The following is a 25,259-nucleotide window of genomic DNA, read 5'->3' as shown; positions in this document are numbered from 1 at the left end:
ACAGTGCATATGTATAGCACTGATTACTGTAGAAATGTCACTGGTAACCCCAAAAGTGTCAAAAATGTCAGTCAGGGGTGCGATCTGTCCACCGCAATGTCGCAGTACCGCAAAAAAAAATCGCAGATTGCCGCCATTACGCGTTAAAAAAAAAACACAACAAAAATTACAAAAATCTTTCCCTTAGTTAGTAAACGCAATAACTTTTGCGCAAACCAATCAAAATACACTTTTTGCTATTTTTTCTGCCAAACATAGGTAGCATAAAACAAATTGGCCTAAAATGTTAAAAAATTTTGATTTTTACATTTTTTTTTGGGGGGGGGGGGGGGGAATTTCATATAAAAAAAATGTGAAAAATATTGTTATTTTTGCAAAATTGACGCTCTTTATTTTTGTTTATAGCGCATGATCAAAAATCGCACAGGTAATCAAATACCACCAAAAGAAAGCTCTGTTTGTGGGGAAAAAAAGGACATCAAATTCGTTTAGGTACAGTGTCGCACGACCGCGCAATTGTCCGTTAAAGTCACGCAGTGCCGAATTGCAAAATAGGCCCTGGTCAGGAAGGGGGTAATATATAGACCTGTCCAGGGAGCCTGTGATGTCAGCACCCTAGCTGATTCTCGGATCAGCTGCTGGGTGCTGCCACCACCATTCACTGTAAGGGAAACCGGCAATGAAGCCTTTCGGCTTCACAGCCGGTCCCCTACTGGGCATGCGCGAAGCGCGCTGCTCATTTTAGTTGGCTCGGCAGCAGGGGAAGGGCCGAGGGGGGCGAACTCCTGAGGGACAGCGCCGTGTCGCTGTCTCCTGGAAGTGGGGAAGGGTACCTGTCAAAAACAGGTACCTGTTCCCCCCTCCCCCCCATGAAAGGTGCCAAATGTGGCATCGGAGGGGGAGAGGAGGCAGATGAGCGTAAGTTCCACTTTTGGATGGAACTCCGCTTTAATTCATTTAGTGGATTGAAGGTATGTTGTGTTATGATACTTTTTATTCAACTTGTTACATTTATTATGGTATCTGTAGCCGTTTACTTATATAATATATTTTGCTACCTAAGAAAGTATTGTAAATAAGAGGAAAAAAGAATCTCTACAGCAGCCTTTTTCAACCAAGGTGCCCAGGCACCCCTGGGGTGCCTTGAGGTTTCTTCCGGGGTGCCTTGGGAAAATCCCTAAAAATTGCCCCAAAATTGTATACAAGCTGGTGAGTGGATGAAACCTGCCCTTTAGTTGCACAAAACCACAGGCATTCATTGTACACCAGTACAACCTTCTAGCTGCCGACCTCCTTACGACCAAGGGCATCATCATTGGATAAGGAGGATGTCAGTTGCCTTCATATCATCCTTGTTTGACCCTCCCTTGCTTCTCTCCATCAGCTTTGGGGTCTCATTAGCTAAGAGATGGAGAAAAACTGAGGGAGAAAGGTCTTCAACGACTGAGCCAGTAAAAACATTCCTTTTATTTTTCTGCTGCTAATGCCCGTGGCTTTGTTTCTCTGTGTGCCCAGGTCCTAATTGACTGGATAAACGACGTGCTGGTTGGGGAGAGAATCATCGTAAAGGACCTTTCTGAGGATCTGTATGATGGGCAGGTGCTCCAGAAACTTTTTGGTAAGATGCACATTGTGCTAAGCTCAGAATTTTTGAAGGGTCAATTATCCAGATACAACCTAGTAAACCAGGCTTTCCCAACCTTTTTTTATTTTACCACAGGGACCTTGAAACTTTTTTAAGCTCTTTGGGAACCCCTGCTAAAACCATTTGATTAGGTGTCATTGGGTAAAATCCCTCTTACATTAGTGGTCAGTGGGAAGAATGATTCTCTTACATTGGTGGTCATAGTAATAAGTTACCCCCTAACTTTGGTGGCCATAGTAATAAGTTACCCCCTAACTTTGGTGGCCTGTGGAAAGAATGACCACCTTACATTGGTGGTCAGTGGGAAGAATGACCTCATTGCATTGGTGGCAAGTGGGAAGAATGACCTCATTACATTGTAGCCAGTGGGAAGAATAAGCTCCTTACATTGGTAGCCAGTGGAAGAATGAGCTACTTATATTGGTGGCCAGTGAAAAGAATGACCCCCCTACATTGGTAGCCGATGGAAGGAATGACCCCCCTACATTTGTGGCCAATGGAAGGAATGACCCCCCTACATTGGTGGTAGATGGAAGGAATGACCCACTTATGTTGGCCAGTGGAAAAAATGGCTTCCTTACATTGGTGGCCAGTGGGAAGAATGACCTCATTACATTGTAGTGAGTGGGAAGAATAAGCCCCTTAGATTGGTAGCCAGTGGAAAGAATGAGCTCCTTATATTGTTAGCCAGTGGAAAAAATTACCCCCTTACTTTGAAGGCCAATGAAAAGAATGACCCCCCTACATTGGTGGCTAATGGAAGGAATGACCAACTTACATTGATGGCCAATGGAAATATTGAAGTCATTACTTTGGTTGCCCACAGAAAGAGTGACCCCCCTTTGGGGACCAATAGAAAGAATTAACCCCCCCCCCTCCTACGTTGGTGGCCAATGGAAAAAATGATCCCCTACATTGGTGACCAGTGACCAGGATGATTCCCTTACAGTGGTGATCAGAAATCCACTGTTACAGATAGCTAAAAAGATCATTGGTGTCCAGCAACTGGCTCTACCAAGTGGTGTCAACCCTAAAACTATGCAGCCACCTTCAAGAGGGTAATCAGGCAGGTGCTCTAGAAACTTTTTGGTAAGGCGCACATTGTACCGAGTACAGACTTTTTGAAGGGTCATGGTCCAGGGACTTTGTAATGCTTGGGATTACAAACTGGGGAAAAACCTAATGATTGGCATTGCCATACATGTGTTGGGCATATGCAGTTAACTCTTTATGAAATTAGAAGGATGTTTAAATACTGCAACATCGATCTTAAAGCGGAGTTCCACCCTGGATTTTTTTTTTTTTTTTTTTTTAATACCCCCGGGACAGTCAGGGCTAGTGCATTCCACAATGGCTAGCCTCTGATCTGTCCCGGGTTGCACTTACCTGTTAGGACAAATACTTACCTTGCAAACGTCTTGTCCAGCGCTGCCATCTCAGATGTGGGCAGCTTGAAGCCAGCGCGTCCTCTTCGGCGTCTTCTTCCGCCTTCTTTGGTCCCACGATGCTCTGCGCCGGCCCCGACGTCACTTCCGGGTCGCGCGCGTCATCCCTCCACAGCTTCTGGGCATGCCCAGAAGCTGTTTAGAAGGGGATGACGCGCGCGACCCGGAACTGACGTCGGGGCCGGTGCAGGCGCAATGATTCCTGGGAGCTATGACGTCCAGCTCCCAGGAATCATTGCAGAGCCAGGAAGTGACGACGGGCCGCGGCCGAGGAAGGAGGAAGAAGGAAGTAAGGTAAGTATATTTTCTTCGCTACGAGGTAAGTAAAAAAAAAAAAAATATGCGATTATCCATTTCTTTTTCAGGTGACCCGGAGCGAGAAGATGGAGGTAAGTATAAAAATAGGGTGGAACTCCACTTTAAAGTGTACCTCCACTCCCTCTGGGTCTTATATGTACATTGCAAGGTTTTTACCAAACTACCTTTTACTGTTCTGAAGAAAAAGCTATTTGTCCCACTATGTCCTTGCAAAACGGACTCCTGAATGGAAGGGTCAGCATTCATTATTACCACCATTGCAATTTCACAGCTCTAATGCACATGTGTCAAACCCAAGGCCCGTAGGCCTAATCCTGCTCTAAAGGGGGATCTCATGGGACCCTGACCTGCCCTAAAGGGGCTCTATGGGGATCCTGGCCTGCTCTAAAGGGGGTCATATTGGCTATATATATATATATATATATATATTCTTTGCAGGTAGTGCCTGGAGTACCTGGTGGTGCAGGAAAACCTGGTAGCATGGGGAATATAGGTGAAAAGGTAAGACTAAAGAGGGATCTATGAGGACCCTGGCCTGCTCTAAAGGGGGATCTATGGGGACCCTGCTCTAAAAGGGATCTATGGGGACCCTCACCTGGCCTGCTTTAAAGGGGGCTCTATGGGGGTGAAAAGGGGCAAAGCATGGGGGACCCTAAAATGATGCCCCCCCTGAAAAAATTTCTGCGGACGCCCATGAGTGGAGTTACTCTTTAACTACAGTAAAGCCTTGGGTTACATAACACAAATACCAGCTGATGAGTCCTTTATATATGTCAAATTATTCCCGGGTGTTATAAAGGCCGCATTATATACTTGTGTCAATAAGCTGTGTGTATGGATTCCTCATTATCATCACAATTATCACTCCCCCCTCCCCCTCCCACCTAACCTGTCCGTATCATTTAATGAAACCAATGAAGTCATTCATCAGCCTTGTAACCTTCCAGTGACCCGACGCATAAATGCGTCTCCCAAGAGCCAGACTTCATGTTTCATCTGTTATTTCCTCAGTAAAAATGTTAGTTGCATCTTTTCAAGCTTGTCTCAGAACCTGGTGACCCTGTCTGTGCTTAATACTAGGCTCATTGATTTCCAATACAGCATCTTAAGGCTGTAGATGAAGGAGTATGCAAGTACGTCTGAGCTTTTAGCCTCTTTGCTTCCGCCTCCTCGCCGTGCTCAGATCTTTTTTTATCTTTCAGCCGCACCATCCAGCTCTTCATCCTGCCATCTTGCCGGAGCCCTCTTAGCATCGCGCCACTTCACGCTGTCTTTAATGTCAGTAGGAGGCTTTGACCGTTTCGTCTACAGCTATGCTATAGTCATTTGTTTGTGCGTCAGCCACTGCGGTTTATTTTTTCTTACCTCTACTTGGAATATGATTCTCTGCAGTGGACCTGCAGTGGAATGTCCCTTCAATGAGCACACATTTAGGCCAATATGATCATCAAAAAATTAACTCCAATCAGATTACATCTGACTTGGCTACCACCAGTTAAAATTGGCATATCCTTTCACTTAAATTTGACTTATCCTTTCACTTAAATTTTTTATCTTCAAATTTTTTAAATTTTAAAATCTTCAATTTTCAATCTTTCAATCCTCAATTTTCACATCTTCAATTTTCAATCTTTTAATTTTCAATTTTTTTAAATTTGCATATCCTTCCACTTAAATTTGACTCATCCTTTCACTTAAATTTCCAATCTTCAATTTTCATTCAAATTTTTTAAAATTTTCAAATCTTCAATTTTCAATCTTATAATCCTCAATTTTCACATCTTCAATTTTCAATCTTTTAATTTTAACATTTTTAGATTTGGCATACCCTTTCACTTAAATTTGACTTATCCTTTCACTTAAATTTTCAATTTTCATTCTTCAAATTTTAAAGATTTTCAAATCTTCAATTTGCAATCTTTCAATCCTCAATTTTCACATCTTCAATTTTCAAGCTTTTAATTTTCAATTTTTTTTAATTTGGCATACCCTTTCACTTAAATTTGACTTATCCTTTCACTTAAATTTTCCAATCTTCAATTTTCAATCTTTCAATCCTCAATTTTCACATCTTCAATTTTCAATCTTTTAATTTAAATTTTTTTAAATTGGGCATATCCTTTCACCTAAATTTGACTTATCCTTTCACTTAAATTTTCAATCTTAAATTTTCAATCTTTCAATCCTCAATTTTCACATCTTTTAATTTTCAAATTTGTAAATTTGGCATATCCTTTCACTTAAAGAGGTTGTAAACCTCAGAAAAACATCCCCTGAAAGACAGAGGCGTAATGAGCTAGTTTGCATCACATACTAGGTCATTATGAAATACTTACCTTAGAACGAAGCCCCAGCAGTGCCGCCCGCACACCGGTGACACGGCCGACGTGTTCAGCCGTGCTGCTTCCTGGTTCACGTCCTCCAGCCATCTGATTGGCCAGAGGCACGATGACATCATGGGAGCTGCCGTTCACGGCATAGGTCTTTGAAGGAACGGCACGGGTGGGCGTTCCTTTAGAGCACATGCGTCATCGGTTGCATGAAATGTAAATATCTCCTAAACGGTACAAGTTTAGGAGATGTTTACAATACCAATAGGTAAGCCTTATTAAAGGCTTACCTATGGGTACAAGTTATAAGAGTGGGTTTGCAACCTCTTTAAATTTGACTTATCCTTTCACTTAAATTTTCAAATCTTCAATTTTCAATCTTTTAATTTTCAATTTTCACATTTTTAAATTTGCAATATCCTTTCACTTACATTTGACTTATCCTTTCACTTAAATTTTCAATCTTCAATTTTTTTAAATTTTCAAATCTTCAATTTTCAATCTTTTAATCCTCAATTTTCACATCTTCAATTTTTTTTATTTGACTTATCCTTTCACTTACATTTTTAAACTTACATTTTCAAGCCCCAAATGTTTTAACTTTTCAAATTTTCAATTTTCAATCTTTCAATTTTGAAATCTTCATTTTTCAATCTTCAAATTTTCTAATTTTGGCTTATCCTTTCACTTAAAGTGTTCTTAAACTCACAGCAGTAAAATCAGTCTGTATATGCAGAAAAGCATGCTTGTTATACTCACTGTGGAACCTAAGGGGGTTAATCTTCCACGTTGTGAAAAAAGGCTGTTTCATCCCATCTTCTCGGATGCTCCCCTTCTTCCACTGTCCCCTGATAATTACCTGATCAGACAGAGTTACTGGACTCAGGCTGCACATACACAGTTTGGTGTGTATTGCTAGAGAGTTTTTATTTTTTCTTGGGAGGGTGCATGTGATCAGCATGGGGCCAATCAGCACTGTCCAAACAGAGGATCAGGGGTCTTGCAGTCTCATAGGATAGTCAGAAAAGTCCTCCTACAAGCTTTAACCAGACACTGATAGGAGTCACAAGACTGCTATATTCTGCTGATGAGAAAACATATTTAGCAGTTTATATTTACTAAAATAATTGCATTTTCATGTTCTGTGTACTGTGGGTGACCAGATATAGTGACTGCAGGCTCCTGGGGAGAGCAGATATAGTGACTGCAGGCTCCTGGGTCGAGAAGATATAGTGAATGCAGGCTCCTGGGCAGACCAGATATAGTGACTGCAGGCTCCTGGGGAGACCAGATATAGTGACTGCAGGCTCCTGGGGAGAGCAGATATAGTGACTGCAGGCTCCTGGGGAGAGCAGATATAGTGACTGCAGGCTCCTGGGGAGACCAGATATAGTGACTGCAGGCTCCTTGGGATAGCAGATATAGTGACTGCAGGCTCCTTGGGATAGAAGATATAGTGACTGCAGGCTCCTGGGGAGAGCAGATATAGTGACTGCGGGCTCCTTGGGAGATCAGATATAGTGACTGCAGGCTCCTGGGGAGAGCAGATATAGCGAATGCAGGCTCCTGGGGAGAGCAGATATAGTGACTGCAGGCTCCTGGGGAGACCAGATATAGTGACTGCAGGCTCCTGGGGAGACCAGATATAGTGACTGCAGGCTCCTGGCGAGACCAGATATAGTGAATGCAGGCTCCTGGGGAGATCAGTTATAGTGACTGCAGGCTCCTGGGGAGACCAGATATAGTGACTGCAGGCTCCTGGGGAGATCAGATATAGTGAATGCAGGCTCCTGGGGAGACCAGATATAGTGACTGCAGGCTCCTGGGGAGATCAGTTATAGTGGCTGCAGGCTCCTGGGGAGACCATATATAGTGACTGCAGGCTCCTGGGGAGACCAAATATAGTGACTGCAGGCTCCTGGGGAGACCAGATATAGTGACTGCAGGCTCCTGGGGAGACCAGATATAGTGACTGCAGGCTCCTGGGGAGACCAGATATAGTGACTGCAGGCTCCTGGGGAGACCAGATATAGTGACTGCAGGCTCCTGGGTTTACTAACACTTTAAATTTTCAATCTTCAGATTTTCAGTCTTCAAATTTTCAATCTTTCATTTTTAATCCTAAAATTGGCATATGCTTTCACTTAAATTTCTGTTAAATTTCACTTAAGTGGGACTTGGCTATTACCAAATAAAATTGGCATATCCTTTCACTTATCTCCCTGAATTATCCAGATACAACCGGGTAAAGCAGGCTTTTTCAACCCTTTTACCCCAGAAGGACGTTAACATTTTTCATAAAGTACAATTAAAGTTTTTTGTTTTTTAGTTTTGGATAGAGTGGAGAGGGATTAGAACACCTGTCAGTTTTTATTATTTTTTATTTGTCAGTGTTGGGGAGATTCACCCTCTCTATTTGTCCAGTTTACCATTATCATTGAAAGTGAAAGAAAATCACGAATTTTGGGCTGTCCCCAGAAAAGTAATAGAGCATTCTTCCAATTGAGAAACTAGTTCTGGTGACCTGGGGGGTCCCCAGGGGATTGCCTCAATTTACAGAGATTTCCTCTCACTTCCTGTTTTGGGATAGGAAGAGAAGAAAAATCTCCCCAATGGGACACAGATGACAAAAAATAAACTGACAGGGGCTATGACCCTCCCTTACTCTATCCAAAATGGAAAAAAAAAGGTTTTGCCTATAGTTCTACATTACAATCTTGGGAAACCCCTACTAAAACAAATTAATTGGGGGTCATTTGGAAAACTGTCCCTTACATTGGTGGCCAGTGAAAAGAATTTCCCTCTTACATTGGTGGTCAATGGAAAAAAGGACCCCCTTACATCAGTGGTCAGTGGAATGAATGACCCCATTACATTGGTGGTCAGTGGAAAGTATGACCCCCTTACATTCATGGCAAGTGGGAAGAATGACTCCCTTTACATTAGTAGCCAGTGGAAAGAAAGGCCCCCCTACGCTGGTGGTCAGTGGGAAGAATGACTCCCTTACATTAGTAGCCTGTGAAAAGAATGACCCCCTTACATTGGTAGTCAGTGGGAAGAATGACCCCCTTACATTGGTGGTCAGTGAGAAGAATGAGCCCCTTAGATTGGTGGCTAATAGAAGGAATGACCCCCTTAGATTGGTGGCCAGTGAAAAGTATGACCCCCTTACATTGGTGGTCAGTGGAAAGAATGACCCCCTTGGATTGTTGGTCAGTGGAAGGAATGAACCCCTTACATTGGTGGCCAATATAAAGAATGCCCCTTAGATTGGTGGCTAATATAAAGAACGACCCCCCCTCCCCCCTTAGATTGGTGGCCAGTGGAAAGTATGACCCCCTTGGATTGGTGGTCAGTGGAAGGAATGAACCCCTTACATTGGTGGCCAGTGGAAAGAATGCCCCCCTTACATTGGTGGCCAGTGGAAAGAATGACCCCCCCCCCCCCCGCTTATATTAGTAGCCAGTGGAAAGTATGACACATGTACAATGGACAAAATTACCCCCTTACATCAATGGTCAGTGGAATGAATGACCCCATTACATTGGTAGCCAGTGGAAAGTATGACCCCCTAAATTCATGGCAAGTGGGAAGAATGACTTCCTTACAATGGTAGCCAATGGAAAGAATGACCCCCTTACATTGGTGGTCAGTGGGAAGAATGACTCCCTTACATTAGTGGCCAGTGGAAAGAATGACCCCCTTACAGTGATGGTCAGTGAGAAGAATGACCCCCTTAGATTGGTGGCTAATAGAAAGAATGACCCCCTTAGACTGGTGGCCAGTGGAAAGAATGACCCCCTTACATTGGTGACCAGTAAACAGGAGGACCCCTTACAGTGGTGGTCAGAAATCCACTGTTACAGATAGCTAAAAAGAGCATTGGTGTCCTCCAAATGGCTCTGCCTAGTGGTGTCAGCCCTATAACTATGCAGACAACTTCAAAAGGGTAAAAACAACTCAAAGAACCCCAATCAACATCTGCAGGAACCCTAGGGTTTATTGGGATCCTGGTTGAGAATAAATGTGTGGTATTGAGTCCACCTAAGCACTTTCGTTTTGCACATAAGTTTCAGGCCTTGATGAAGAGGGAGTGGTTTGGCTTCCGAAATGCATTGGCCTTTTAATATGATTTCACTATGAACTGTGTCACCGTTTGGTTTGGCTCTCCTCTTGTTTTTTTATGCTTTGAGTCACATTCTTGGTACTCATTGGAGGGGAGCCTTGCTTCATATGAGCAGCCTCAACAGAGACAGTGAGCTTACCAAATGACTATTTGCTTCTTTTCTCTTTAAATTAATAAATGTTGAAGCCCCAGCTTCTATTGTATTTTTTTTTTTTGGACATGGTATTAGCCTCCTGCCATCTCCAGTACAGAAGCACTTATATTGAGAGAGGGAAGGGCAGCACTGGGAATCAGTTAGGTGTGCTGCTACAACTGTGCTGACATGAAACATGCTGACAGAAGGAGAGAGCAGAATGAGCATAGAGAATCTCATAAGTTTGCTGTTGCTCTTTCACTGTCCAGTTACAATGCTGGGGGTGGAGAGATGAGATCCCCCCTAACTGCAAATGGTGTCATCCACCTGGCTAGGTTGTGTAATGGGGTTGTGTAAATTGCAGAAATAGATGGACAGAAATACAACTAATTTGGTTGGTAAAGCAGTTCCCTTTTATGTAATTTATTGCTGGCGTGGTCATCATGTTTCTTCCTTCAGTCTGCCAGTCCTGCTGCATAGGGGGTTAAAATTAGACATATTCTGGTATTCATACTAGCTGTTTTCAGCTGAAGCCATAGACTGTCTTAGTGAAGAAACATCCCCAAGAGGTAAAACCTGAAGATTTGGTGTTGTGGATATTGAATGCAACATGGATTTTAGAGGCACAGATAAAAAATTCCATAATTTATTCCAATTGATTAAAATCAATAAAACATACATAGGACATTGCTACAAAGACATAATTCCACGAATAGGTGGGCACAATATAGACAACAATGTAACAGTACCGCAACCAAGGATTGCAGAGGTACAACACTGGTGATTAATGTAGTTCCCAGTGTTGGACCCTGCCACCCCAGAATGGGGAGCAAACCCAATAAATATTGCACAAGCTCTACATGTTTCGCGGTAAACGCTTCATCAGGAGCTCTTCAGTTGTATGTCCTGATTTGGAATCCAAAAAAGGGGAAATTAATTGCGGCAATGATATGTTCGGCTGGAAATACGAGATTCACTGTGAAGATCACTATCTTCCCATTAACGTGGGTCTTGATCAAAGACCCCCTGAACTACCATAGAAGAGGGGTAGACAGACTGTGTAACAGGGTCACTGATAACCGCTATGATAGGGTAGCATAGGGCTCAGACCATCCCATATAGATTGGTCTATTGTATTAAGCCCCAATCAGGCCCGTCGCATCAAGGCAGGAAAAACAAGCAATTGCTTGGGGCCCCGAGCTTGCCTGGGGCCCCAAGACCCAGACTGACATTATCCCAAAAACCCAAACACAAACGCCGTGCGCCGCGCCTCACACACCCAGGCCGGCCTCACAACACACAGGTGGCCTGTGACAGGCCTGTGGGCGGGCACATAGCGGAGGAGCGGCATGACGTCATGCGGCGCCGGCTCGCTAGGGGGAGAGTGTGCGGCCGCGGCGCGCATCTGCGCAGTGCGCACCCCAGCCCCGCCCCAGCCTAGGCGGCCTAAAGCGCGCGCGGGAGTGGCGCCACCCACCAGGCCCGCGAACTTCGCCAGAGAGAGACGCATCACGAAACATCACATCCTCCTCACACACGTGGACCGGACCAGGCCAGCGACAGGTATGATCACACTGACAGTCTGTCACTCCATTTTTTCTTGTAAAAATGTGACCAATTGTCCAATTTGGAACAATACCTACCTGCTAACAAACAGCTGGATAGTCCCATAGCATAAGAAAAAAGTCCCCCTGGTATCATCTAGGGCACATGGTGGGGGAACGGGAGGGGCGATAATATCTGGAAACTTGTTGTATAGGGGTCACTTAAGTTTAATGAAAAATATAAAGCTGTATAAGATGATCAGAGATCTTAGTGGATACCAGTCTGCCTTGCCTTCTACTGTCCTCCTTCATAGCCCTTCATAGCGTGTGTGCGGGGGGGCCTCCATGTCCATTTTGCTTGGGGCCCCCAAATTCCTTCAAACGGCCCTGGTCCCAATTATGGGCAAAACAGTGCAATACATGTCCCAGTGTATATCTCACTGATTGATTGACCCAGTGTAGAGCCACATAGTCCCCAAAAGATCTCTGGTGCCTGAAATTTTGGTGACCTTTCACTTTAGCTCCAAGATGGTGCTCCAGAACAAACCCACTCACCACCGTCCCATTATGCACTATGGGTGCCTCTCTACTGGTCACAGATTCGCTCTCCTATGCATTGTGGATCGTGGGAAGATCGGCAGAACACCAGCTTGTAGATTGTGGTATTTGCCCTTCAAAATACATGAGTTGAGCCTAGTTTTAGTATGATAGGTTCCATTTGAATTGGAGGGGTTGCAGAATACATTTATTGCTCAGGCTAGAAAGCCTATAGTTATACTAGTTTCTACAAAGGTTTGCAGTTAGATGATGACGGTGGCCAAAAAAGTGCAGGGGCTCCTCATTTGAAGTTAAAGTCTTCATGAGGTCAACAGGCTTTGATAACATCAGCACAGAGCCATGGTCCAAAGGAATGCCAGTATAATGCAACAACCTATCAGTAACTTTACAGGTCTGTGTGAAAATATTCCCAACTTGTCCCATTATACAGCAACAGAATAATTTTTTATTAAAAACTCCATCCTTGAGCTACAGTCCAGTGTCTTTGCCTAGGCCAGGGGTCCGCAAACTGCGGCCCAGGGGATGGATGTGGCCCTTTGCTTGCCTTTATCAGGCCCTTGGAGCACTCTTCCTTCCACTGACACCAAAATGGGGCACTATTCCTCCCATTGACACCAACAATAGGGTACAAGTGCTCCCACTGACACCAACAATGGGGTACTATTCCTCCCACTGATACCAATGATGGGACACTTTTCCTCCCACTGACACCAACAATGGGGCACTATTCCTTCCACGGACACCAATGATGGGGCACTATTCCTCCCACTGACACCAATGATGGGGCACTATTCCTTCCACGGACACCAATGATGGGGCACTATTCCTTCCACTGACACCAATGATGGGCAGGGGCTGACTGGCAACTTTCAGCCCAGGGGGCAAGTACAATCCAGAGGTCCATGGTGCAGCGACTTGGCCCCCCTCCCACTCTCCCTCTTCCCGGCCTCCTTTTGACCCCCATTCCAAGCCAAAGCTCTGCTCCAGGTACTCTCTAACCACTGGCCGAATCCGGGTTTCCGACCTGGCCAGCAGGGGGCGGTTGGGGGGAGCTGGGAAAGCTTGGTTGGCACTGACCAGGGGAGAGTCTCCAGTGGGGCATGGAACTGGCCTCTGTTCAAACACAGTTTACTATATCCATGCTGGGTGGGTGGGGGGGGGGGTGCTGTGCTCTGTCCTTGTCTTCATCCTGCATTTAATAGGTCAGCAGCGGGAATTTTTTTCTTCTCTTCACCAGGAATAATTTAGGCATGTCTAGCAGAAGCGGTTAAGCCTTTTTTTAGGGCATCAGAGTGGCCCAGGGGGCAGTTGCCCCTCTGCCCATCGGCCCAGTCCTCCCCTGATGATGGGGCACTGTTCCTTCCACTGTTTACTCCACTAGCCACAGTCTGGCCCCCCTCAAATTTGAAGGGCAGTAAACTGACCCTTTCTTTCAGAAGTTAGGAGACCCCTGGCCTAGGCTGAATTGAGCTCAATGGTCAGCTGCGATAAGGAAGAAGGTTCTTCTACCACAGTGATCGAACTGCAACATTGTAACTTTGTAGCTACTTTAAGCACAGTATACTCTAGTAGAATTTCAAACAAAAAATTTGTACAAAAATTCTTAGCAACATTTGTACGAAAATTCTGAGAACATTCAAATGTCCTTCGAAGGTAGATTTCAATTGCTTATATTATTTGATTTTAGAATGAATGGACTTAGCCAACTTAACCAAACAAAAACCACATACACTGTTAGAAATTTGTACATTCTGCTTCTTTTCTGGTCACTGTGGTCAAAAACAATCAATTTGACGCCATTAATAATTAGGAAAAAGAATAAACATTTTCATAACATTCTTACAATGAAAAATGTCAACTGTGTATACCTGGCTTTACACTTACACATTACTAGCATGCATGTGCTGAATATTAAAGCAGAGTTCCGGCCGCAAAATCGTTAGATTCGATTTTGTGCCATCCGCTTCCTTATTGTCACCTGAAAAAGAATTGGATATTCCCAAATTTTTTTTTTTTTTACTTACCTTGTTTCAGAAGAAAATATACTCACCTTTCCTTCCACTTCCTCCCTCTGTGGCCGAGGCCCGCACAATCACTTCCTGTCCTGCAATGCATCCTGGGAGCTCTGGCTCATCACTCCCAGGAGGCAATGGGCAGTGATGTAGGCGGCCGGGCTCCTCTCACAGCTTGCACAATGAGCTAGAACCAGGAAGCAGGGCAGACATTTGCATACTGCGGCTTCGGGTGACCAGGACAAAGATGGCCACGCTCAGCAAACTTTTTATAAAGTAAGATTTTCTGATTGCCAATCAATTATTAAACTGTCTAAAACCAGATTAGCGGATGTATGAAGGGCGGTGGATCACTGTTTGGGAAGTATTTATAAAAAAAAAACGATTCTGTGCCCGGAACTCCGCTTTAACAATATATCTGGTGGTAGGTCATCGGAAAATGGCCTAGGTCAGTGATGACGAACCTTGGCACCCCCAGATGTTTTGAAACCACATTTTCCATGATGCTCTTGCACTCTACAGTGTAGTTGAGCATCATGGGAAATGTGGTGCCAAGGTTCGCCATCATTGGTCTAGGTCCATTTCATTCTCAGGAAAGTCAGAAGACACTTGTACAGAAAGCCGAAACGTACATATATTAAATAAAAATTCTGGATCTGAACTGGAAATGAGTATCTAACATATAGAGGTTCTTGTTGTTGTATACAGAGAAGCTGGAAGGGGAGAAGCTGAACGTGGCGGAAGTGACACAGTCTGAAATTGCTCAAAAGCAGAAACTGCAGACCGTGCTAGAGAAGATCAACGAAACGCTGAAACTACCACCAAGGAACATCAAGTGGAATGTGGACTGTGAGTTCTGTTATCTGATTCCTTATTATTCAACCTTTATTCTTGCCTTTCTCAACCTTTTTAACACAGAGGAGCCCCTTAAATATTTTTTACATCTCCAGGAACCCCTGTTAATATTTACTTGTAGTACACACCCATAGGAGGCGCTGGTGAATTTGCTCCTATTTGCCCCTTTAGCGCACACACAGCCAGGCACTCAGAATTTTGTTCATTCTTTCACTGGCTCAGAAAACAGTCTAGTGGTTATTTGTAGGATTTTTATTGGAACAGGAAATTGGATGGGGGATAGGGAGCATGGGCAGTGCCATCTTAAGAGCATTAAAGGGCCCCGGGCAACGCAGTGCACTGGGGCCCCGCCTACACAATCACCCACGAGAATAAAAATGCAAATTATTGATAAGGCGATATTTATTGGTACAGCAGTGCCAAGCTAATGACAGCTTCCAAGTTCGGCGGTTGGGTCCGGTGAACACACACACGGACGGAAGTCAGACTCAACTGTCCTGTGTGTGTCTGTTCCCGTGGAGGCGGACAGGCATTCCTGCAGTTGTGGGCTCCCCCTCCATGGCCCAAGTGGCCTGACAGCAGCGCAGGGCCAACAGATGCTTGTCACCTGCTAAGTTCGGTGGCGGGATGCACGCGGGAATCGGGACTAATGCTTGGCTGGGGCTCGGGCTGGGGCTGGGTCTCTGGGCAGGTGGGGCCCCCCAGGCAAGTGGGGCCCCCGGACAACTGCCCAGTGTGCCCATTCGGTAAGATGGCCCTGAGCATGGGTATCCTGGGGAACTGTAATTGAACAACTTGAGGACTCCTCAACTTCTGGCTACATTTCCTAGCCAGAAGTTGTACTTCTGGCTGCACAACAGAAAGTCCACAGAATTTCTAATGCTGCTGGCGACCTGTACTCCCTCGGGAGATTAAAAGCTACACATTGTCTCTTCTCCTCAGCATTGGGGGTTATCTACTCGCATAGCCACAGGATGACTGGTTTCCTACTGCCGATATCCACCAGCTCTTCCTAATGAGGGAGATGTAGGCTCACTCCCCTGCAGTACAGTTGGACTTCTTCCCACCAACTTTCTCCTGGATCTTTCCAGTGAGCTTCTTCCTCACCCAGCTTGATCCCTAGACAATGGATCTGCAAATAGGCTTAACAAAGCTTAACACAGGCTTCTCTAGCACTCTCACCATAGTGGCGCAGCCCCTGAACAGGGGTCTCCTCCTGTACGACTGGATCCAGGAACACTGCACTGCTACCCAGGCCCCAGACTATTTATGGGCTCTCCCTTTACCTTCTGAGCACACCTCCCCAGTGATTGGCTGATTAAACTCCATAAATAGATAGGTTGCCCGTTTTGCCCTTCCTCCCACTATACTTCTAGGAGCCTTTAGAAAACAGGAGGAAGTAGCAGAACAGCAGCTCATGAAACACCGAGCAGCCCTAAGCAATCAACCTCTGCTCTACTGTTTACAGAGAAGCTAAGCTTAATTTACCTAGCAGCCTACTCTAAACTGGGAGGGTACTACATACTGTATCTACAGCTCACCATACATTGACGTGAACAGTTAATTGAGACCAAAAAAATAATGTCTTCAACTCAAGCCCAAAGCCCATTGGCACAGACCCTAAAGTACCTTTGGATACGTAAACCCATCATCCCCCTGTTGTCTGACACCATCAAGTCCAGATCGCTATTTTGTGTATTAGGGGGCCATAAGACTCCAATATATCTAGCAATATTCACGCTTTAGTTTGTCCCTTTTTACAATCCCGCTATGATGAGCGCCTGCAGGGCCTTGTTACCACATAAATGTAATTCCAGCCTGCTGGAAAAGTTTCTTGTGACCAACCAAGAAATGATTATAGTATTGTATGTGCATTCCTGTTAACAATGGATGATAGTCTCCTCACAAGCAGTGCTTTAAGTGGCCCAAAAGAGGTGCCGGTACTCTATTATAGCCTATAAATTTTGTCCCCCCACCCCACAACAGGGTCCCCACAGAGCACCCCCCCCTGGCCTGGCCTGGCCTGGGCTGGGACTCCGGAGCAGGGGGACTCACTGGTGGTGACTGGTCTGTCTCTGGAGTGGGAAATATTCTTGGGGGGGGCAATTGAGGGTGCAGATGTTCAAAATGAGTGTACTGGTACGCTAGGGCGCACGGAGAGGTGGCGGTATGCTCAAGAGCCATATTTGGAAGTGGCGGTACTGAGTACCAGTGCATACCGGCCCACTTAAAGCACTGCTCACAAGAATATGTTAACAGTCATGTTGGAAAGAGTAAATAAAGGGTGATAGAAGGACTGGATGAAATATTTATCTATTCTGCAGTGAAGGCTTCTCTGGGCTCCCTCCTTTTCTGAACCACTGACTTTAAATAAGCACACAGCCAAGGAAGTCTTGGTCAGTACTCTAAAAGCCAACACCACCCTGCCCCCAACCCTACCCAACCCTGCCCATTTATTTATTATTTTTCTATTAAATGAATTTGTATTTTCCAGCTGTTCATGCCAAGTCCGTGGTGGCCATTCTTCACCTGCTGGTTGCTTTGTCCCAGTACTTTCGGGCTCCAATTCGGCTTCCGGATCACGTCTCCATACAAGTAGTGGTTGTACAGGTATGAAACCCTCTCTGGCTGGCCAAAACAAAGGATAATGCTTAAAGATCTTGTTAATTAGGGTGCATGTAAAGCTGAAACTTTGTTTGTTGTTGGATAGAAAAGAGAAGAATTCAAGTGGTTGTAAAGGCTGAAGGTTTTTTAAAATGTCATCCATTCTATGCATGAAGGTAAAAAACCTTCAGTGTGCATCTCCCCTCTCTGCCCCCTTCTTAATACATGCCTGAGCTCTGCGGAGTCTCTCCCTCCTCATTGGCTCAGAGACAGCAGTGACTTGCAAGGGGGAGACTCAGCAGTGAGGGTTGCCAGGAGCGCCAACAGGGGACCTGAGAAGAGAAGGATCGGGGCTGCTCTGTGCAAAACCATTACACAGAGCAGGTAAGTATGACATGTTTACTATAATTTTTTTTTATATTACCTTTTGTATTACTTTGAGAGCCGGTTCACACTGAGGCGACACGACTCCTTACTACTTCGGGGGCGACTTGTGCATTCCCATGCACCACGACTTCGGAGCGACTTGCAGGGACTTCACATAATGGAAGTCTATGCAAGTCGCCCCGAAGTAGTACAGGACCTATTTTCTAAGTCGGAGCGACTTGTGTCGCTCCTATTAGAACGGGTCCTGTAGCGGTCAATGGACAGCGAGGGAGCGCGACTTGTCAGGCTGACAAGTCGCGCTAGTGTAAACCGACTCTAAAACTCCATGCAGGTTTAAATTGCTGTCTGTGTCCACATGATTTGTCATTCATGATGACCACTGTCACGGAAACAGAAATCCAATGAGTGTAGATTGTAGAGGTAGGTGAGGAGTGATGTGCATAAATAGGTTTGTGTCAGCGTGAATTGTGGAGGGTCCTCAGGGTGAGTTTCTTCAACCAGGTGTAGACTGTGGAGGTAGGTGAGAAGCAACATGCCTGAGCCTGAATAGAAAGTCTTGAAAACTCCTGCTGGTTGAAGAACAATGATCGCAGTATTAGTGTTTGACACAAGACATAGCCAACACATTTTAAGGAATTGGGGCTCCCCTACTTTATGGCATTGGTACTTTTAGACCTGTTGGTTATAGGCACTGCAATCTGCGTCCTTATATGATAATGGTCTTCTGCAGGAAAAACATACAGTCTGGAACACCATTATCATATTAGGGCAGACTGCAGTGCCCATGACCAACAGATCTAAAAACACCAAACCCCCGAAGAAGCGGGAGCCCCAATCCTCCAAAATGCTTTGGCTATCCTATAGGTCATTGATGACGAACCTTGGCACCCCAGATGTTTTGGAACTACAATTCCCATGATGCTCATGCACTCTGCAGTGTAGATTGAAGAGAGCCTGTAAATAGTCAAACCATAAAAAGGTATCGGCTTCCAGATGCTAGACTATATCTCAAAATGGGACAAGAGGATAAGAGAGACCTCAACTCCCCAGTTAAAGAGGTACTCAATGGGATGGGGGAAAAAAGGGAATGGGAGGTTTTACTGGATTTTTGGATACCGGTATCTATTGATTGTAAATCAACATCACATATAGATAAAATAGTTTTTATTTCATAAAAAAGATAATTACACAGACATACAAGGTGAAGGGGACACAAAGACAAAGTCAATATACAATCAAAATCGACTGAAATACATTTGACACAATTTAAACTGTGGAGTGTAGTTGGAGTGTCTGCACAATTGGTTCTCTACATGTTTCGCGGGCTGAGCCGCTTCTTCAGGAGAAACAGTAATGAGTTAAAAAACAATTCTATGAGATAGAACAAAATTGGATAAGTCACATTGTAATCAAAAAACACATATTCACTTAAACAATGGGACTATAAAGGCCCATGGTAAGGTGGGGAGTATCTATTTTACCTGCAGTCACCATAGGGCGGGTTTGGCCAATGGGGGCCGCAGGATCACCACATAGTCTCACCGGCGAGTATGGGAGACCTTAACATAGTTATAAAAAATATACAAAAGTTTGTAAATTCATGAGTTCAGTAATACTCTGAGTGGTATCAATGTAATAGAAAAGGAAAACCTGAGTAAGGGGGGGAGGGGAGGGAAGAAAGGGAAAGGAAGAAGGAGGTAGGGAGGAGGAAAAGAGGAAAGGAATGACAGAAAAAAGAAAGAAGAAAAAGCTGGGTATGGAGTAGGGAGACAGGACACACCTTACCATGGGCCTTTATAGTCCCATTGTTTAAGTGAATATGTGTTTTTTGATTTCAATGTGACTTATCCAATTTTGTTCTATCTCATAGAATCGTTTTTTAACTCATTACTGTTTCTCCTGAAGAAGCGGCTCAGCCCGCGAAACATGTAGAGAACCAATTGTGGAGACACTCCAACTACACTCCACAGTTTAAATTGTGTCAAATGTATTTCAGTCAATTTTGATTGTATATTGACTTTGTCTTTGTGTCCCCTTCACCTTGTATGTCTGTGTAATTATCTTTTTTATGAAATAAAAACTATTTTATCTATATGTGATATTGATTTACAATCAATAGATACTGGTATCCAAAAATCCAGTAAAACCTTCCATTCCCTTTTTCCCCCATCCCATTGAATACCTCTTTAACTGGGGAGTTGAGGTCTCTCTTATCCTCTTGTCCCATTTTGAGATACACTCTGCAGTGTAGGTGACATTCTGCAGTGTATGGGAAATGTAGTTCCAAAACATCTGGGGTGCCAAGGTTCGTCATGACTGACCTATAGGTCATACCCAATAAAGTGACCATTGTTCTCCAGCTGGCTGGAGTTTCTAAGACTTACTATTCACACACAGTGCTCCACACTTACCTCCACAATCTTCACATATTTGTACAGACTCACTCCAAGGATCCTCCATGTTTTTCGAACCATCACTGACCTAACCGCCATCGACAAGGTTTAGTGCTATCTCATATGTACACTTCAAGTCCTGCGATGTCAAGCATTGTTATTTGTGGTAGCTTGTGGCTACTAATTAGATCACAAGGGTGAAGCCGACCATAGACGGGTCACATTTCGGCCCATTCAGCATGTACAGGTCAGTGCAGTATTTTGGCCTAGGCCAACAAGGCCCAGGCCTAGGGCGGCACTTTTCAGGGGGGGCAGCAAAAAAGCCACCCCCCCTCCACCTGAGACTCTATTGGCCACTGGTTGCTAGAACCGCCTCTCTCACCCCCCTTCTCTCTCTCTCTCTCCCCCCTCTTCTCTCTCTCTCCCTCTCTCTCTTTCACCCCCCTCTCTCTTTCTTTATCATCCCCCCTCTCTCTCTCATCCCTCGCGCTCTCTCTCTCTCATCCCCAATCTCTCATCCCCCCTCTCTCACCCCCCTCTCTCTCATCCCTCCCTCTCTCTCTCATTCCCTCACTCTCTCATCACACCCACTCTCTCATCACCCCCTCTCTCTCATCCCTCCTCTCTCTCTCATCCCCCCCTCTCTCATCCCCCCTCTCTCACCCCCCCCCTCTCTCTCTCTCATCCCCCCTCTCTCTTTGATTCCTCCCTCTCTTTCTTTCATCCCCTCTCTCTCATCCCCCTCTCTCTCTCCCTCACCCGCCCCCTCTCTCTCTATCTCTCATCCCCGCTCTCTCTTTCTCTCCTTCCCTCACCCACCCCCCTCTCTCTCCCTCACCCACCCCCTCTCACTCCCACCCCCTCTCACCCCCCCCCCCCTCTCGTGAGATCTCAGGGGTTCATGCTGGGACTTGTAGTCCTTCAATTTTGGAGGGAGTCACATCTGTTAAAAAAGGAGTGGGGCAAATTGACATAAGGGGGGGGGGGCGCCCAATGTTAGTCTTGCCTAGGGCAACACAAAACCAAAATACACCACTGGTACGGGCCGAGATCTGAACCATGTATGGGCAGGCTGAGTGTACCCAAATTGATCGATCAACGAGTTCTGATCGCAGATTATAACACTTGAGGGAAGCGGGTGAAGATACGTAATCACATGAAGAACTACAAGAGTTGAGAAGATGGTCCAGCAAGGAAACGGTCAGGTTGCATCCTATTTCCACCACAAAGACTTTGGATAGTATTTGGCTACAACCCAATTCATTTTCCAGTGCTGACATTGACCCTATGATAAAATATTCTGCCTCTCATTCCTTTGTTTCTTTTTTTTGTGCTGTATTTTCCAAAGTGTTCTGTTGACTCATTTCCAATCTTGCTCTCAGTACTTCAGCCCCCTCAACTGTTGAGTACCTAAAGGGATTTTAAAACAGAAAATGTAATAGATTTCTTAAAACTGCATGAAATTGATTGTATTTTTTTTTTGTTTCTTTCACCTTGGGCGAGATTCAATTTGTGTCCTTCTTTTTTTTTTCTTTTTTTTTAACAAGAGACATCTATGTCTGACGTGCACAATTAATGAGTGCTACACTTGTTGCCAACCTCCCAACCTGATTATCCCCATTTGTAGGACTATATTGAGATGTGCACTAGCTCGCTTGACACTTAATAAATAGCCAGCACGTGGGTAATGGTCTGCAGAGCACACTGCAATTAGCCTGTCAGATTTGATTTACTACAAAGTGTATCTGATTTTAGGTTGAAACGGGGAGCACGTAATGACTGTTGTGTGATGTGTGTTAATTTAAAGCATTTAGGGACAGCCACATCCAAAAGTATTTGTTTTTTTCCTTACAGTATTATCCTAAGCTGAATTTTGTATATAAAAAAAAAATAAAAATAGAAATAATTAAGATTTTTATTTTTATTTTTTTATTTTTTTAAGTTAACATACAGCCACAATCCAAAAGTATTCGTTTTTTCCTTACAGTATCATCCTAAGCTGTGTTTTGTATAAAAAAAAAAAAAATAAAAAAAATTAAGATTTTTTTTTTTTAAGTTAACATAAAAAAAAAAAAATATCTGTCCACCAAAACCCTGGGAAATACAACTGCCTTCTTAAAATGGAAGCTGTTTATATGTCATCCTTGGCACATATTTACTGTCAGCAACCTTTCTCAACCCTTTTCAACACAGAGGAACCCTTGAAATAACTTTCTGGTCTCTGCTAAAAGTGACTATATCTACAATTCATGAATGATACATTGGTGTGATGGTCAGTGGGAAGAAAAATAAATCTCCCTATCAGGGCATAGATATCCTCAACCCAACCAGGGATTAAACCATTCCCTTAACCATTCCCTTGTCTATCCACTTAACGCCAAATTGCATACATGTATATCATTTGGCTTAGGCCTCTTTCACACACGGTAGTCTGTCGATGAACTCGGTTTTTCTCAGCGGGGGATCGATCCACCAATCCCCCGCTAAGCAGGCGGATGGCAGCTCTGTCTCCGCGCAGAGACAGAGCTGTCAGGTCCCCATTCTTCTCTATGGGGGAAACGGATGAGAACTTACCATCTGTCCATTCTCATCCGATCCGCCAGATGGATGGAAAATAGGGTTTTCATCCGTCCGGATTTATCGGTTCGAATGTCAGTGGACATGTCTCCGCTGACATCTGATGCCCCATAGAGATGCATGGGGCATCCGTTCAGATCTACCTGAAAAACGGACAGGTGGATCTGAACGGTCCGCTTGTGTGAAAGGGACCTTAAGGTAGTTGTACGAGGATGATGCCTGCAGCTACCGGCATCATCCTAGTATCGTTTTTTTAAAGACGGCGGCTGGCTTTTATGTAAAAGCCATCCTAGCAGCTAATTAGACGCTGGACTGCTTTTACAGGTGGCCTGAGGGGTCCACCCCCTCCTGTCACCCACTGGTGCCTCTCCGGGATTTCCCATCATGACGGTGAGCCCAGAATGAAAGCCGGCAGTTCCGTCGGATTACCACAGAGATTGTGGAGGACCAGATGGTCCCCAATGATCTCTATGGTATGGGAAATGGGAAGCAACGTCCCTTCTGGTTTCCCGGATGTAAACAGCAACATTTTGTAGTTGTTAAAGCATCTGAACACATTGATTTTGGTATGATCAGATGCTAATAGAGCAGAGGAGAGGTCTGGAGCCTAATTTATACTTTAAACAAAAAGTTCCAGAAAATGGCCTGGCTTTCCAGTGGCTATGCAAAGTTAAAAAAAAAAAAAAAAGTTTGGCCTACATATACTTTTATTGCAGATTGTGCCTATTCATGCATATAGACAACTTTCCGCCGTTTGAAAGATGTGGGACTTTTGGGGGAACTTTTGTTTCAAGTGTTTAGCATATGTAACAAGTAATGCTAACTCATCACCTCTATGTATGCCTTTTTTCCTGTACAGAAGCTGGATGGAATGTTGCAGTCGCGCCAGATTCAGGAGGAAATCACTGGTGACACAGAGTACGTAATACTACCATTTAATCGGACGCAGATGTCTGTGAGAAAGGCAGCTCATGCATTGATGCTAATGAGGACCTGCGGTGATGGAGGTGCAGTCAGTGTCCTCTCACTTGGCTCATAAAGTAGCCCAGAAGGAATAAAGGGGTTGGGGATAGGGGAAAGCAAAAAGGGTAATTGTCCTAGGCTCGTTTTACAAATGAGAGCAGAACTATGAAGGAATGAGGTCATTATTTGGTGCTGAACATACTCTACATCAAGAGGACCTGCCCTATTTAAAAGTTACTTTGATGGAAACAATGACTTATTTAATAATCATTATTAGCCAAAAAGTCTATTTTCAGGGTTATTTTTCGTACGGAGACAGGTGACCTGTCTCTGTGCTGAGACTCTGCTCTATTTTAGGACATTTACACAATTCTGTTTTACATCAGTCTTCCTTGAATCCTCCTTCATCCTTCCAAGCAATGTCATCTCCTCCATGCTACAGCCTTTAAGGATATTAGGATACCAAACCTTAAAGTGGATGCATTGTCAAAGCTTGTTTTTATTCTAGTTTAACATTAGAACCCTTGTCAAGTCCGTTTTACTGAATATGTAAAAAGGGGGCCACACTGATGGTAATGGAAGGTGGATGGAGGAGCCGCAAGGTCTCTAACATTCACTAGCTCCGTGATGTCATCATGGAGGAGTGGAAGAGGACTCCAGTGGCAACCTGTGAAGCTCTGGTGAACTCCATGCCCAAGAGGGTTAAGGCAGTGCTGGAAAATAATGGTGGCCACAAAAAATGTGACCTTTTGGGCCCAATTTGGACATCTTGGTCACGTAGGGGTGCACTCACTTTTGTTGCCAGCGGTTTAGACATTAATGGTTGTGTGTTGAGTTATTTTGAGGGGACGCTGAGCACATGCACTCAACTTCTTTGGTCGACCATGGCGAGGTCTGTTCTGAGTGGAACCTGTCCTGTTCAACCGCTGTATGGTCTTGGCCACCGTGCTGCAGCTCAGTTTCAGGGTCTTGACAATCTTCTTATAGCCTAGGCCAGTGATGGCGAACCTTGGCACCCCAGATGTTTTGGAACTACATTTCCCATGATTCTCATGCACTCTACAGTGTAGTTGAGCATCATGGGAAATTAGTTCCAAAACATCTGGGGTGCCAAGGTTTGCCATCACTGGCCTAGGCCATCTTTATGTAGAGCAACAATGCTTTTTTTCAGATCCTCAGAGAGTTCTTTGCCATGAGGTGCCATGTTGAACTTCCAGTGACCAGTATGAGAGAGTGAGAGCGATAAAACCAAATTTAACACACCTTCTCCCCATTCACACCTGAGACCTTGTAACACTAACGAGTCTCATGACTCTGGGGAGGGAAAATGGCTAATTGGGCCCAATTTGGACATTTTCACTTAGGGGTG

At 44.6% G+C, this 25,259-nt stretch overlaps 1 protein-coding gene across 1 annotated transcript in view; it reads left to right on the top strand.

The window, feature by feature from the left end:
• PARVA (parvin alpha) overlaps positions 1-25,259 on the top strand; it is a 134,172-nt gene that overhangs the window by 93,536 nt on the left and 15,377 nt on the right. Inside the window, exons 4-7 of the mRNA XM_082270290.1 lie at positions 1,516-1,618; positions 14,820-14,960; positions 17,461-17,576; positions 23,787-23,845. Of these exons, the coding sequence (XP_082126416.1) occupies positions 1,516-1,618; positions 14,820-14,960; positions 17,461-17,576; positions 23,787-23,845 (419 nt within the window). The remainder of the gene's footprint in view (positions 1-1,515; positions 1,619-14,819; positions 14,961-17,460; positions 17,577-23,786; positions 23,846-25,259) is intronic.

Source organism: Pelophylax lessonae (assembly GCF_965119305.1).
Source record: "Pelophylax lessonae genome assembly, chromosome: 10".
In the NCBI taxonomy this organism is placed as follows: Eukaryota; Metazoa; Chordata; class Amphibia; order Anura; family Ranidae; genus Pelophylax; species Pelophylax lessonae.
Note: the sequence above shows the minus strand (reverse complement) of the source record. Positions and strands in the feature narration are given on the sequence as shown.